The sequence below is a fragment of the Myxocyprinus asiaticus genome, chromosome 1 (genome assembly GCF_019703515.2).
Source record: "Myxocyprinus asiaticus isolate MX2 ecotype Aquarium Trade chromosome 1, UBuf_Myxa_2, whole genome shotgun sequence".
Lineage (NCBI taxonomy): Eukaryota > Metazoa > Chordata > Actinopteri > Cypriniformes > Catostomidae > Myxocyprinus > Myxocyprinus asiaticus.
The window spans coordinates 27,453,822-27,470,082 of NC_059344.1; the positions used below are offsets into that span (position 1 = coordinate 27,453,822).

At 39.5% G+C, this 16,261-nt stretch overlaps 1 protein-coding gene across 2 annotated transcripts in view; it reads right to left on the reverse strand.

Annotated features, from left to right (window-relative positions):
* LOC127409644 (intermembrane lipid transfer protein VPS13C-like) overlaps window positions 1-16,261 on the reverse strand; it is an 83,685-nt gene that overhangs the window by 14,374 nt on the left and 53,050 nt on the right. For both annotated transcript variants that reach the window (XM_051644471.1, XM_051644392.1), the window contains 19 exons: window positions 15,834-16,057; window positions 15,558-15,650; window positions 14,865-15,230; window positions 14,339-14,428; window positions 13,668-13,820; window positions 13,153-13,411; window positions 12,790-12,950; window positions 12,543-12,664; window positions 11,310-11,607; window positions 10,544-10,933; window positions 10,157-10,261; window positions 9,915-10,076; window positions 9,206-9,331; window positions 8,947-9,080; window positions 5,800-5,926; window positions 5,483-5,718; window positions 5,212-5,356; window positions 4,983-5,123; window positions 4,800-4,881 (listed from right to left, as the gene is read on the reverse strand). In XM_051644471.1, the coding sequence (XP_051500431.1) occupies window positions 4,800-4,881; window positions 4,983-5,123; window positions 5,212-5,356; window positions 5,483-5,718; window positions 5,800-5,926; window positions 8,947-9,080; window positions 9,206-9,331; window positions 9,915-10,076; window positions 10,157-10,261; window positions 10,544-10,933; window positions 11,310-11,607; window positions 12,543-12,664; window positions 12,790-12,950; window positions 13,153-13,411; window positions 13,668-13,820; window positions 14,339-14,428; window positions 14,865-15,230; window positions 15,558-15,650; window positions 15,834-16,057 (3,414 nt within the window). The remainder of the gene's footprint in view (window positions 1-4,799; window positions 4,882-4,982; window positions 5,124-5,211; window positions 5,357-5,482; window positions 5,719-5,799; window positions 5,927-8,946; window positions 9,081-9,205; window positions 9,332-9,914; window positions 10,077-10,156; window positions 10,262-10,543; window positions 10,934-11,309; window positions 11,608-12,542; window positions 12,665-12,789; window positions 12,951-13,152; window positions 13,412-13,667; window positions 13,821-14,338; window positions 14,429-14,864; window positions 15,231-15,557; window positions 15,651-15,833; window positions 16,058-16,261) is intronic.

The window sequence follows — 16,261 nt, forward strand, 5'->3', positions numbered from 1 at the left end:
ACTAAATCAGACTTATTTGCTGGGACTAAAATTCCCAAATACTTAATTTCCTGTTTGGGCCACTGGAAGGCGCCCGGCTGGAAGGCCGTTACTGGACAGTACGCTGTCAAAGCCAAAGCTTTGGATTTAGACCAATTGACTTTGTATCCTGAGAATTTGGGAAAGGAGTTAATAATTCTGTGGAGGCAAGGCATAGATCTAGTAGGGTCGGAGACGAATAATAAAATATAATCTGCGTAAAGCAGAAGCTTATGCGCCACTCCTCCCGCAATCACCCTGGAAAATCATCCTCCTTTCCTATCACAGCTGCTAATGGTTCCAGGGCAAGACAGAACAATAATGGGGAAAGAGGGCAACCCTGCTGGGTGCCCCTATCCAGAGTAAAATAATCTGAAATTAACCCGTTTGTTCGCACCGCTGCTACAGAGTGTCTATAAAGTAATTTAATCCAACCAATAAATGTACTCCCGAACCCATACATTTCCAAAATCTTAAAAAGATAATCCCATTTTACCATATCAAACCCCTTTTCGGAGTCAAGTGAGATGACAGCGAATGGAGATTGATCATTCGCTACTGACCACATGATATTGATGAGAAGCCTGATGTTATCAGAAGAACTACGGCCCCGAATAAACCCCACCTGATCTATATGTATAAGTGATGTCATAACATTACTTAATCGATTAGCCAGAATTTAGGACAAAATTTTTACATCTAACTGGATCAGGGAAATTGGACAGTAACTTTTACACTCGCTTGGATCTTTGTCCTTTTTAAGAATCAGACTGATCCGGGCTTGTGTCATGGTTGGAGGAAGCTTTCCATTCTTTAATGATTCCATATAAACTTCTAACAAAAGTGGAGCCAGTTCTGTAGAATAAGATTTGAAAAACTCAGAGGAAAAGCCGTCAGGCCCCAGAGCCTTGCCTGTAGGTAAGGCCTTAATTACCTCACCAAGCTCCTCCAAGTTCATCTCAGAATCAAGATAATTTTGCTCAGTCATCAGTTTAGGGAGATCTAATGGTTCCACAAAGTTCCTAATATCTTCATCAGTAGACGAAGACGTGGAACTATAGAGATCAAAATATAATTCTTTAAAAGCATTATTAATATCAATGGCCGAGGTAAATATTTCACCACCAGCATATGGTAGAAAAAGACTCTCTCTGCTTTATATATCTAGCCAAAAGTTTTCCTGCTTTCTCCCCGGACTCAAAGTATGACTGTCTTGCCCTGAATAACCAAAACTCCACTTTCCGTGACAAAATAGTATTATATCTATATTTCAAACGGGTCAATTCTCTGAGGCCATCAGATGACATACGGTGCTTCAGCTCTGCCTTGGCACTTTTAATATTTCCTTCCAACTCCACAAGTTCCTGTGCTTTGGATTTTTTGGTGAATGAGGCATACTGTATGATCCGACCTCTAAGAACTGCCTTAAGTGCCTCCCAAGCCACGCCCACAGAGGACCAGTTGGTCCCCTTGACCCTATCTGCTCCAGGGGCGCCGTATCATGGCTGACCCTGCACTCTGACCCCAGCTTAGCTGGGATATGTGAAAAAAAGAATTTCACTGTAAATGTGCAAATGTATAATGTGTGATAAATAAATAAAATTATAATTATAATTATAAAAAAATAAACATTGATTTCAGCCTTTAACATTTGTTGGAAATCAGGATTTTGCAAAAGGGACACATTAAGGCACCAACTATATGATTTCTTTTTCTCTGTATATGGCATCATCTCTAAACTCACCAGGGCATGATCTGAGACTAAGATGTTTCCAATTGATCAATCAACAACAGATGAAATGAGGGATTTGGATATAAAAAAAAAAAAATCTATTCTAGAATAAATCTTATGGACCGATGAAAAAAATGTATAGTCCCTACCAGATGGGTTCAAAAGTCTCCAAATATCCGTAAGACCAAGATTTTTACACATCCTGTGAAGCGTCAATGTTGCTCTAGGGGGTTTACACACTTTTGCTTCACTGTGATCAAGGACTGAGTCCATCAAAAGATTAAAGTCTCCTCCCAATATTATATCATGAGGGGTGCCGGTGGTTTGCAGCATCCCATCAAGATATAAAAAAAGCCCTGATCATCAGCGTTAGGTGCGTAAATATTAGCCAAAATCAACCTTTGCCCTTGAATTTCAGCTAAAACAATAATGACTCTCCCTAATTTATCTTTAGTCTGTTTGAGACATTTGAATTGTAGATGTTTACTTATCAGTGTAATGACTCCCCTGCTCTTACTTGAGCCAGCACAAAAAAAAAAAAAAACATGCCCACCCCATATCTTCCCAATTTTTTCAGCTTCCTGCAGGGAGAGATGTGTTTCTTGAAGAAACACTATATCACATTTCTTATGTTTAAGAAAAGTAATAATCTTTCTTCTTTTTATGGGGTGCCCCAACCCATTTACATTCCATGTGGAGAGAGACAATCCACTCATATTAACATTTGACATTTTGATATAGTAGAAAAAATAAATTGTGTGTCAAAAGCAAAATTATACAGACCACATTCCCCATTAGTGAAACAATCAAACCCCGAACTTCCCCCCGAACAAAACAAACAGAAAAAAGAAAAACGTGCGCATTAACCCCGCGCATGAAAGTGCCAACTAGCGACAATCCCTCTAAACTCAAAAGGTCCATGAACGTCCACGAGCCCCCATGACAACTTTGCCATCGGATTGCTCAATTTTGCCACAGAAATTTGTGAGGCAAAATTACATAACAGAAAATACTTTGTAAAATAAACCCAGTCAATAGGAAGAATGAACACAAAGAACGTGTACATTCATTCACAGAACTGTCTCAAAGGTGTGATCTTCCACAAAACAAATTCCAGCTGATATAAAACTGTTCATATTCCTCGGACAGACAAACAAATGTTCAGTGAGCCAGCTGTTATGAGTTCAGCGGATGACATGATCATTCCAGTGTCCCGTAAAAATACTCAACAAAACAAACTCTAGACAGCAGGGGGAATAAGCACGAAGAACGAACAGATTAATCCACAGCTGTTCCAAAGAAGTGTTATTCAATAGAACAAGCTCCAGTCGCTAGGGGGAACCAATACAAAAAAAACAAAACTGGCATCCCGGTTCCCCGGATGGTCGAGTCAATTCACTCGGAGGCCACATAAAAGTATATACCATGATTACACAATCCGTCAACTTTATAAAAGACATCCTTTGTGTGAGCATGAAGATATTTTGTGGTCATCCATAGTGTCCACTCTCAAACTGGCCGGGAACTTCAATGCAAAAGTAATCTTTCATCAATGCAAAAGTTTCTTTAAGGAAAAGTGTTATTCATAAAACAGGCTCCAACCGCTCGGCGGAGCCTACGCAAAAAGAAAAAAGAAACCAAAATGACACCCAGCTTCCTCAAAAGCCAGAGTAAGTACAGCGAGTCGACCCACTCACATGAGAAACACCCAATGGTTTACTCACCCATTGATTCAATAAAAGACTTGATTGGGACATGTAAATACTTTGCGACCGTCCTTCATTTCAATTCTCAGTTTGGCCGGAAACATCAGAGCAAAAGTGATCTTTCGCTGATGTAAGAGTTTCTTACATTCCTTGAACCGATCGCGTTTCTCTCTTGTCGAACTCGCAAAGTCCGGGAACAAGAAAATATTATGGTTCTTCCAAGAAAGCTTCCCTTTGCTCCTCGCCTGGCGCAAAACAAGATCTTTATCGGATGATCTCAGAAATCTGGCCAGAATCAATCGGGGCCTGTCTCCCACAGCAAATCTGTGAGCTCACTCAATTTCCAGCTTGTGGCCTGTTATGTCGAGCAGACTCGGGAAAAGCTTGTCTAGGAATTTTACCATATCTCTCCTCATGCTCAGGAATTCCAACAATTCGAACATTATTCCTGCGGCTTCTATTCTCAAGATCTTCAAGGAGATGTTTCAAATCAACTTTGGTCGCGGGCGGATTAGTGGTTAATTCCCTCTCCGAAGATTCCAGACAATTGATTCATCTCTCAACATCAGACACTCTTGTAACTAAATCAGATAATTTTATTTCCATTGCCGTAATCGATCAACATATTACAGCGAGATCCTCCAAGTCAGCAAGAACCTTCGTCAACATCACCGACATTTTGGACAACTGACGCTGGATCACCTCTCCCACCGCGCCATCCAAATCGAGTCCCTGGTCTGTAGGCCTGAGCCCGAGGATTTTGACTTCTTTGCCACGTTTTGCCACAAAGAGCAAATGTGTAACTGGGTGTATCAAATTTCACCAGATTATAACATGAAAATAATTTAAAATTTAGCAAAGTGCGCAGAGCTCCTCGCTCACACGTCTGCTTCTTGCATGGCGTCCAAGACTAGTGCATGATTAAATGCATTTGCCTTGCGCTCGTGCACCTTTTTTCATTGTGTCATGCTGATAATTGATCGAGGTAATTGCTAGCGCTGTTGATAATGATCTGCGTGGTTGTGACCAGTCAACAACTAAATGCACCTGCTCTGCGCTCAAATCGGTCTATCCATTGAGCAGTGCTGAAAAATAGTGCAGATAGCGTGGTTTCATTCCACCTTTGGAGAGCACAAAATGCACTTCAAAAAATAAGGTTAGGATGACAGGGGAAGGCTCATTAATATTCACGAGAAAAGAGCTAACTGATTGGTCAGTGACATGTTCTGTTCATCTGCCATCCCACGTTTCAGAAATTAGCTTGCTGGATTCGGCCCGTGGGCCTTGAGTTTGACACCTGTGGTTTAGATGTAGTACTGCTAGGGGAGTTTGTGTGTGTGTACCTGAGTCCTGAACAATAGATTTTGGAAGAGGAACAGGATTAAACACAGTGGGAAAGATGGCTCCAGGAAGCTGGTTATCCACCTGGAAAATTCATTAAAAAAAAAAACTATTCGTCTGCCAAAAATGATATGAAAGTGCAATATTAAACAGGTAATTATTTGTGCACTGTGTGTCTGTGTTACCTGTAACCAGTACAGTTGAGCACGTAAACTCCTCTGATGTGGTGACTGTTTAAACTCAACACGAATGCCAGGCAGGAAGTTTCTTCTGATAGTGCAGGAAAATGGCTGTCTCATCAACATGGGCACCCTTTCAAAGTTCACCTGTTTTAGTAAAAAAATCCCACAAACTGTAAGTAGCATTAATAATCTTATTGCTGAAATATGAATTTATTACAGAATGCTTATGCACCTCTAAGCCAGTTTCCAGTTTAATCCAGCCTTGTTCACTCTTGCTGCTGATATGGCTCTGGTAAGCTTTCTCTAACAGCCCGATGTTCTTGTGGTTAAAGGACTTCCAACGGTTCTTCGGTCTCATCTCCCAAACCACACCAGAACTTAAAAAGAGAATTCAATCGTCCATTATTATTAGAAATCAAATAATCTGTTTAACAATAACTTGCCAGTTCAAGGGTAGCACTGTTACAGCAAAACCTATGGTTGTTAGGTGTGGGTTTATTTACCTGGTGATGCCAACGTATGCTATCTCCTGTCTGATGTCATTATTGATGAGTGACAGGCCTAAGTTCTGTAATGAGATGCTGACTTCTTGCTGGAACTGCTCCAGCTCTTCTGCCTGCCGTGCCTTCGTCACTATGCCCACATCCTCAGTGAAGATCAGCACCCGCTGTCGGCCATCCAGGAAAGACACCCAATGTATCTGGACTAAGCTTTCATATGCAAACTGCCCACACTCATCCTAAAGAACGCAACATGGGAATGACATAACCAGTAGCCTGAGAAGAACAGAGGATTCAATAACCCAGAATTCCTCTCTAACCTTCACAAGGTCCAGTTCTCCTGTGTGGTCCTGACAGCTCCAGCAAAGCTTCCTCACGCCTGCTGGATCATCCCAAGCAAACCACTGAACTTCACCTGGTTTCAGAGCCCAACATTCCTCACATCCTCTGGACAAACACACAGACATATACACACACACATACATTGATACAGAAGATGTAAGAGAAGTGAATAAAGACAGGAAATACACACTCCTAATACAACACTCAATAAGAGTAAAAATTGTTGGTTTTCACTAGGATGGGCATGAGTAATTGAGTACTTGGACGTGACATCAATAATCGATCATGAAACACAACAATTGCATGGCTTTTCAACAACTTTTCATATTTAATTTTATGATTGGTTATAATATTAACTTTGGCCATCTTTTCAGTTTTTTAATAGAATTAATTACATGATATGCTGATTAATAAATAAAATTAATCGCAACTAATTGCATATTTAAATATTTGCTGAGAAAGACCCTCAAATAATAACAATTCAGTATATAAAAATTAAATAATTATAGTTATATTTAAATAAGTCTACATATAATATATATTACTAATAATTCAGATAAATAAAATGCATTACATTATTGTGGCAGTTGAGTAAAGCATTTATAGGACAATACAAAAGGCGGCTTTAGAAATTATTGGTCAATAATTATTCATTACGGTCTGGGGACACAATTTATTGCAATATCTTTTCAACGGGTTATTTTTTACATAATTAATCATACTGAATTATCTTATTAAATCCGCAGCCTTAATATGAACCAATTATATTGAGACTTGCGGTCTGACTGGTTAGTACCAGGGGCGGACTGGGACTAAAAAGTGGCCTTGGACTTTCTGGCCCACAGCGGTCCACCAAACCCGGCCCACAACACACCACACCAGCTCATTGATTTCATTTTCCGGCTCAATTTCACATTTTTGGTTTTTAAAAAAAAAAAAAAAAAAAAAAAGACATTTCTATTGACTGCTAGTCATGACAACGGGCCCCACAGTGCAAAAATGGTCATAACTTTAAAACATATAAAACCACCGTAAATGTGATGTGCATTTTTTTTTTTTAGAGAAAGCACTAAAATAAGCACTTTATAGCTCAGACAAATAACATGTCCGAAAACTTTTTTCCCAACATATAGATGTTAGGTTAAAATTTACATGAAACTACTAGGGAAAGTGTGTATTTTAGGTGCTGTGACAAGTCAGCATTTCCTCAAAGTTTTAAAGATCTTAATCACCTTTAAACTTTTTTCTAAAAGTGCAAATAAACTATTGTCTTAGTTAATATGAGGTTGTGGAAACAACAAGTATAATAATACTTTATTATTTATGTATATATAGTTATGCTATATAAAGATGTGATGCTTAAAATTGTTAGATGAAGAAAGTGTCACACAGCAGGACAGTGATGACAATGCTTAAAATTTCATGTCAATTACTCACATAACAATGTGTAAATGTTTATTTAAAAAAAAAAAAAAAATCAATGAAAACAAATTTGGCCAGAATATGTACATATATAAATATAAACAAATATAAATATATGCAAAAAATAAAAAATAAACATACCTCTTAAAGTGTAGAACTTATTAATTGATTAATTGCTTATATTTTCACTCTATGTGAGTTTGTTGCATCTTTATATCTGCAGTGTTTTAATTCCTTTCCCAGATTATTCTTGAGAAAAAGTGAAAAGCACTATGCTTTGACAAGTGCTGTTTCTGCCATCCTTTAAACAAAATAAGCCTCAAAGTCTCAAATAGCCACAAAAAATATTTTTCACTTATTTTCTGCATTTTTATCAGGTGTGTGCATTATTCAGCCGCACTTCAGCTCCCTGCGGTATGAATAAATAATGCAAATTACTATGTACTGCTTATAGCTTTACTGTTTGCAGATTTTATATATGCTGCTGTTATTGTAGAGCTCATCTTATACTTGATATGTTGTCACCATTATTGTGATTTGTATGTCAAATAATGAGGTCCACGGAGGTACGGAGATTATGCGCACACATGCGTGTAAGTAATTTCAAAATAAAAGTCATTTCAGTTTTCAAAATAAAAGAAATTTTATTAGTTTGACTTTACAGAGTCTTTTGTATATTTACTCTGTAATGGGGTCCGCACGGGCATGTTGGAGCCCAGGACGGACACCTATATCGCCTTTAGGTCGGGCGGTACCTGCGCAGCAGTGGGCCGGCCCAAATTACCCAGCGGCCCACCGGGAAAACGCCCGGTGCTCCTGATGGCCAGTCTGCCCCTGGTTAGCACTATATATGGTGCGCTCAACACTTGCGTTTAAAAACCTCTAGACAGACCACAAAGAAATGGAACAAAACACAGGGGTCTGTAGATATTTTTTCTCCCCTTTTCTCCCCAATTTGGTATGCCTAATTCCCAATGTCCTAAGTCCTCGTTGTGGCGAAGTGACCTCAATCCGGTTGGCGGAGGACGAAACTCAGTTCCCTCCGTGTCTGAGACCGTCAATCCGCGCATCTTAACACATGGCTTGTTGAGCGCGTTACCGCGGAAACCTAGCGTGTGTGGAGGCTTCACGCTATTCTCCGCGGCATCCACGCACAACTCACCACGCGCCCCACCGAGAGCAAGAACCACATTATAGCAATCACGAGGAGGTTAACCCAACGTGACTCTACCCTCCCTAGCAACCGGGCCAATTGGTTGCTTAGGAAGCCTGACTGGAGTCACTCAGCAAGCCCTGGATTCGGACTGGCGACTCCAGGTGTGGTAGTCAGCATCTTTACTTGCTGAGCTACCCAGGCCCCTGTAGATGCATTTTTATAAGATGAAAGATTTTAACTTGACAGCATCTTGAAAATGTGTCGTTCATGGTGCAAGATGCTGAAAAATCAGCGAGATGTGATACCTCAGCAATAGACGTCCATCTGACGCATGTCCAACTAAAATCAACAATTAAAAAAATAGCGCAAATGGAACTCGTTTAATCAAGAGTCAAGAGTAATTTTGTCATTTGTCAAAATGACAAAATGCACATCTCCAGTTTCCACTATTTAAGTTAAAACACTAAGAATTTTCCAATCAGACTCTTTACAGACTTTTTGTTCGGCATTCATAAGAAGTTCAATGCTGAATCTAGGTAGTGCTGACCTCTGTCTGAAGTTGACAGTGGCCGTGGGTGTGTGGTTTACAACCAGAGCAGGAGCAGCTCCGTCGTAGTAATCAGTGAAGCTGATGACAGTGGAGTGGTCCGAGATATTCACATCCACTATCACACCCCCATACTATGATGAAAAAGAAGATTATTTTTTACATTATTTATAAATGTAGTTTAACAACACCAGGATTACAGCCAACATTACATGTGAAAAAACACATTTTCTGTAACATTTCTGGCTTAAATGCCCGCCTGATTCATGCGCAGTAGAGTGCCGTTGTCCTGCTTATTGAAGAAGAACGATTTGGTGGTAGATTCAGATCCCACAACTCGTACACATAGCTTCCCTGTGCTGGACTCGGGCCACAGAGGCAAACACTGTAAAATACACAATCATAAGGACAGGTCTTAATTTCTGCCGAAACAAATCCTATTTTAGTGGATCGTCCACCTTATACACTGGGAGAACTTTAAGCTATGACCTATGACCTACGTATGTTTCCTGAAAAAACAAATATAATAAAAATGTTGTCAATAACAACAAAAAACAGGGCTGTTATTGGTTTGCTAATCATATGTGTAATCTACGTCATGTCTTATTACATACGCACACATGAACGCAAGTTGTTTGTTGAGTTCAGATTGAGTTCCTCTTAAGAATCCATCTGACCCATGTTTTTTAAATTCACGGAATAGAGAATTTTCTTAGCTAGCAAAATAATGATATTTACACATTCAATCAACCTGTAAACTCACAATCAATGTAGTAAATCTGTCACTGCACTTTTATACCCAATCTTCCGTACAAACGAGCGCCACAAGTCTTTGATCCGGTACTATGAAATTTACAAATAAAGCACTGCAAATTGTCCAGCCACATACAGGCACAGTTAATAAAGCTCTAATTAAAAATGGTGATTGAAAACTGTTGCATTTGAAAAGAGATGAATTCAGCTCTGACCTCAGTGGAGGAGATGTAGTGCCACTTGTTGCTGGAACCACTGTTGTTTTGCACTTCTCCCACCTCCAGCTCAAACAAGGACTTATTGACAAGCGTGTAGAAGGGACTCATGGTTATGATCCGTGTCAGGTTAAAGCTGCTCATCTGGATGCTGACCCCCACCTTGTCCAATAAAAGAGATTTCAGACAAAATACACAGACCTATTCAAAAAATTTTCATTAAAACTGCACAAAGCTTTTACCAGGTAGTCCCCGCCCTTGTCTGGACAGCGCACACACCCGTAGCTGCCAACGGTGTCCAGAGAGAAGCCTTCCGACCAGGAGCTGGTGGACACACAGAGCTGCAGCTATGATGGAGAGGAAGAGCAGAGTATAAACTGTTCAATACTTTCTCTTATGCAGTTTAATATGCAGAGACAACTATAAGCCAGTCATATGTTGACTCCCAGAAGACTGTGACTCTTTCAAGGTTTATGTTGATTTTCAGGTTTTAATTTATCTAAACACTAGGCTAATACATAAGTACTATGTGTCTGTAGTACTAAATGTAACAAAATGGTAAATTCAGTGGTCTTATGAGAGATTCGAAAATGTGTTCCATCAAATACTACCGAAGAGCCCAATCTAACCTTATTCTTGCTGAAAAAATTCTTCTTTTTGAAGGAGAACAGAATGACATCTCTGAAGTCAGATGGGTGTTTTACGTAGGTGTCCTCAGAACGGTATTGCAGGACACGGGATGTCTTATTGATGATCCAATATGGACTGTAGACAGAAAGGACCATTTTGCCACTCATGCGAGACACATGCACACACACGTCCACAGTCAACCCCTCGGAGGTTTCGCAGGTGAAGCAAACAGAAAAGAACTCGGGCATGTCTTGGCTAATCTTTATACGGCCACTCCAGTTGCGGCCTTGGTACTTCATCAACACAAGCTCCATTATTTCACCGTTAATGTGGGAGTTCAGTACATCCGCCATACTGCCCTCCTGAAGCTCACTGAAGTCAGGGGAACCCTAAAAGAGACAATGTGTATTTTAAATAAGATACTAATACCTGCTGCAGCAGATAACAGCTCCCTGGAAAGGAAGATTATCAGTCAATAAAGATTTTAATTTCTGTTCCTCAGTCATTCGCTATCGTAATGTTTCAGAAGACTTGAAATATAGCACAAGTCGTATTGACCAATTTTCTGATACTTTCAAGGTGTTGTTTTGTTATTTCGGAGCTTGACAGTCGCAATCCTCATTCACTTTCATTATATGGAGAACAGTGGCCAGGACATTAGTCAAGAAAACTCTTTTGTGTTTCATCATCAAATAAGTCCCTATGCTTTTCAGGAGCCTTTGTGCATTGTAATTGCAGAGGACCATGTTTCGTAATAACTCATACCTCCAGCAGGTAGCGTATTGAGTAAGGAAGCAGGTTTTTGATGGTAACAGCTGGGTGCAGGTGGATGATATAAGCAGGGTCCCAGTCCCCTTCCCCGTGGCTGGCGATGTGGCTCAGATCATCAGGCACAGCCAGTGTGTTCACCACCAATGGCAGGAAGCTGCTCTCTATCGCAGGGCACTGCAGTACTGCATGAACCTCTGAGCTCACATGCACCTGCTCCTTCCATGTGATGTATGTGGATGATGCACGATACTGATCTTCCAAAGGACCATTAGGCAGCAAAAACAACTGACTCCTGAAGTAATACATATCGTACATAAAGTTACTATATAAAGAACAGAAAAAAAACATATTTCACATTATGAGTGAGTCATTGACTTGATAAAAAACACAATTGTTCACAGCCGAAACAATGGAAGTGAATGAGAATGATTTGCTTAATTAAAAAATTTATTCAGAAACACAGATTTGTTCAGGACCTATAGACTAGTTCAAAACCAGAGTATGAGAGCAGAGCTTGCTCGTGTGAAAAAATATCTCAGCTCTGTAGGTCCATACAATGCAAGTGAATGGTGACTTTGAAGCTCCAAAAAGAACATAAGGCCAACATAAAAGTAATCCATTCGACTCCAGTGGTTGAATCCATGTCTTCTGAAGTGATCCAATCACTTTTGAGTGAGAACAGACCAAAATGTAACTCCTTTCTCACTATAAATCCTGAAATCAGCAGTCTCCTTGGCAATACAATTTCAAGCACAATTACACTTATTAGCGCCAAATAGCAGTCTGTGCATGCATCAAGCACTAGGAAGTGTAATCGAGCTTGAAATCATGATCGTGCCTAGAGACTGCAATGGCAAAATGTACAGTGAAAAAGGAGTTATATTTTGGTCTGTTCTCACTGAAAAACCGATTGGATTGCTTCAGCAGACATGGATTAAACCACTGGAGTCGAGTGGATTACTTTTATGCTGCCTTTGTGTGCTTTTTGGAGCTTCGAAGTTTTGGTCACCATTCACGTGCATTGTATAGACCTACAGAGCTGAAATATTCTTCTAAAAATCTTCATTTATTTTCAGCAGAAAAAAGAAAGTCATAAACATCTGGGATGGCATGAGTGTGAGTATGAGAGTATTTTCATTTTTGGGTGAAAAGGCAAAATAAACCCACTGAAACACAGATTAAGGAATACAATTAGCACAACAGAATAGTACATCGTCCGATCCATACCTGTATGCCTCTAAGGGAACATGACACTCCTTCTCAGGCTCAGCAACTCCAACATTCACCATCCCTCCAAGCTCAGGAGAATACTTTAGTATGGCAAACGGCACTGAGAAATGGTTCTTTATCTGTAAACAAAACAAAATTAACATCACCATGACATTAACATGGTCGTTTTCATACTTTCTGTAGATGAACTACTAGAATTATTTGTTTATCCAGACAAGTGGACAAGTAAACTAAGCAGACACACCTGTAGGGGGGAGCGTACTGTGATCACTTTGTTGCCCTCGCTTGCATCGATCTGAAGCAGTACAGACACAGCTTCCTGCTGCATGGGTCCCCGCACATTATACAGTCTGCGGCCAGGCTTACCCAGTGGAATATTTGAAATCTCACTGTAACCTGAGGGAACTACACAGGGGATCTTTAGATTACTAATGGGTTATTGGTATAGATTAAGATTAGGGTTAAAGTCATGTATTTAACTACCTAAAAAAGATATTTGCAGCAAAAATGATATTTGGTTATTAGACCCAAAAAATGCTGTTCTAAAGCACAGCTTAACTAAGGCATTTCCACAGTTTATGAGCTGTATGTTGGCCATGTTACTGACCTATACTGAGATTGAACAGGCAGCTCTCCTGCCTCTGCAGGGCAGATAGTCGTGATGATCGCTCAAAGGTGGAATGCTCTAAATCCACACTCTTATCCACAGCCACTTCGTGCAGTTTACCCGGTGAGGAAGAGCCAGCCAATAGCAGGTTAGAACTGTGCTGAACAATGAGGGGAATGCCTAATGCATTACGAATGGTGAAGGGGGATTTCTCCTTCAGAGAGTGGTCAAACGTGGAGGCTGTGCTCTCAAAGAAAGCCTGCCAAGGGAGAGAAAGGCATGAGCACAATTATGTTGTTCATTTTGTATTTAACACATTTAACAGCCTGTTAAGGCTGAAAATCACATCAAAAATAAAGAAAATTATTTTCACAATAGTATAACCCTAACAAAATGATCAAATACTGAAAACATTTGGTTGTAGATTAAAATTTTCAGTTTTGTATGTATTATATTCCATGCCTTGAATAACACATTATTTTTGTGAATGCTGATTTCTAGACTGAACAGTTTACCTTAGCCAGGTTGTTGAAGACACTGAGGCAGCACTTGGACACTGTGATGTTCATGGTGTCATTAGAACATATGGTGATGGCTGTGCGAGGGTCTGGCAGCATAAAATCATCCCCAGGTACTGGACTTTTATCCCGAACAGGGTTATTCTTCATCTACACATATACATAACACACACGAATGATCAACAACACAACAATCTGCAAGATATTTCACAGGACGGATGTAAGCATGGATTTATGTTTTGGGCAGATGAAAGAAAGAACATACTACAGTGAGCAAAGGAAGATAAAGACAGAGAGAGAAAGACATACAGATTCAAAGTGAAAGTTTTATTTGTGAAATGTGCAACAACAGCAAACAGCAGTCCTTGTTGACAATTAAATGTATTTTTCTCCAAGCTCACATTTAAAAGTCATTAAAAATTCAAATAAATTATATAGAGAATAAGTAGTAAATGTAAAGAATAAGTAGTAACAAGTAAAACAAAAAGTGTTATAAAAAAAAAAAAACAATAATAAAGTGGTGTTGGTGTGTCGTAAATGAGAAAAATTATGTTTACTCAGTGTGAGTATTATTGAACATAACCATTTAAGAGCCGTGTTCTATATAAAAGTGGTACTGTTTTTATACGAGAGAGAGAGAGAGAGAAAGAGAGAGAGATTCTCTCTACCTCAAATTTGAGGTTCCACCTCCGTTTTCCATTGTCCACTCTCTCAAGTAGTGGCTCCCATACTGCATGAGTCTCATTAAAGTAATTCACCTAAAAAAAACAAAACAAAAACTCTCTATTATCTACACAAAATAACAATCAGTATGTTTACATCCACTTGAAAAGTTAGATTTCAGTCAGACTTAAACAATAATTCATCTTTTATTAAATGTCATGGAAACACTTTAGTCCGACTGATTAAGAGAATAAATCAAGAGAAATGCACCAAGAAAAAAACAACAACAAAAAAACAGACACGCTACACTTTAGTGTAGCGGAAAGATCAATGAGACTTTGCTGGAGACTTTCCATTGACATCCATTTTGTTTTAATTCTGAGCTAATGATATTTCCTATCCCCTAACCATCACAGAAACCTTTCTGCATGTTTACATGTGCTTTTATATATTATTTGCATGTTATATGTTTTTGCATGTTAATTAAGCAGTTTTCAATGTAGGCAGAACCTGACACACACAAACACACACCTCCAGCGACATATCTGCAGAGACACTGAGTAATGATGACCAGTTCTGAGCGCTGCCACTGAATGAAGATTCTGCAAGCAGCAGTGGAACAGTGTGATGTCCCAAACCAGACTCCAGTGTAACCTGCACCACCTTTACTTCCACCCCAAAACTCTCTCCGTCCTTACTGCTGTCCACATCTGTGAAGCTCTCAGTCACCTCAGAGGCAGCATCCACACCCAGGAACCAGTAGTTAGCATTAGCAATGTTCCTCACAGACCAGAGGCTGTTCAGGTCATCAGGCGTCTGCTGTGACGGCTCTTCCTTCGGTTTAGGTGTTATGGCCGCCATGATGGTAATGACAGTGTTCAGAATGATTGGAGAAATCTGAGACAGCACGAAAGCACAAGACAAAGATATAAAGACAAGACGTTGGTGTTGGTTCAACATAAATCAGCAAATATTCTACATGTGTTTTTGATTTTTGCTAAATCTAGCTAAATCTAGTAAATCTAGTAATAAATAAATAAATAAATAAAATACAAAAAAAAAAAACAAAAAACAAAACAAAACAAAACTCAACTTTGCACTCCTTTGCAATTTAGGCACCAAACATATGTTGCTCAATCTATCTCAAAAGATATCAACATGTTTTGGCAGGCCTAAGCCCAGTATTAAATGTATTTGTTTAGTGCCAGAAAAGATAACACCCACTTTTACAATGACCTCCTCTACAGTAACTAAACCAGTTAATGGGGCATTGGTTGGCATTTTGGTCTCAAGTTCAACAGAACATGGCCTCAGCACCTGCAATAAAGACAATTTCATGATTTGCAAAGCATTGTAGAGACAGTTATTATGCAACAATTACATATTATGCAATATATATATACTGCACCTTTTGACACACTTTAAACAAGTGTACAATTTTGCTCTTGTTTTAAACAACCATTAGAAACAGCAAACAATAATAAGTAATAGTAAACATACAGTGGTCACGGCTTTGTCGCCCTCTGTCCTAATGAAGGGACAAGCGAGCACTTTGAGGCTTCTAACATTGGCCTTCATGGCCTGACCAGCCTCTTCTGACAGCAGACTGAAGTCACACTGGAATGAAGCCACCAGTGCAGGAGCGTCTGCCTTCATCAGGTTAGCCACAAACACCACCTCTGGGTCCACCACAACAGCCCGCAATCTGGTTTTCTGAGCTGGGACTGCAAATACATAAAATACACTTTCATTTAAATAGTTCTCCCAAAAATGAAAATTATGTCATCATTTACTCGCCCTCCAAACTCATTTGCATTTCTTTCTTCTGTGGAACACAAAAGGAGATGTTAGGCCTCAGTCACCATTCACTTTCATGAATGGAAAAAAGATGCAATAAAAGTGAATGATGACTGATGTTAACATTCTGA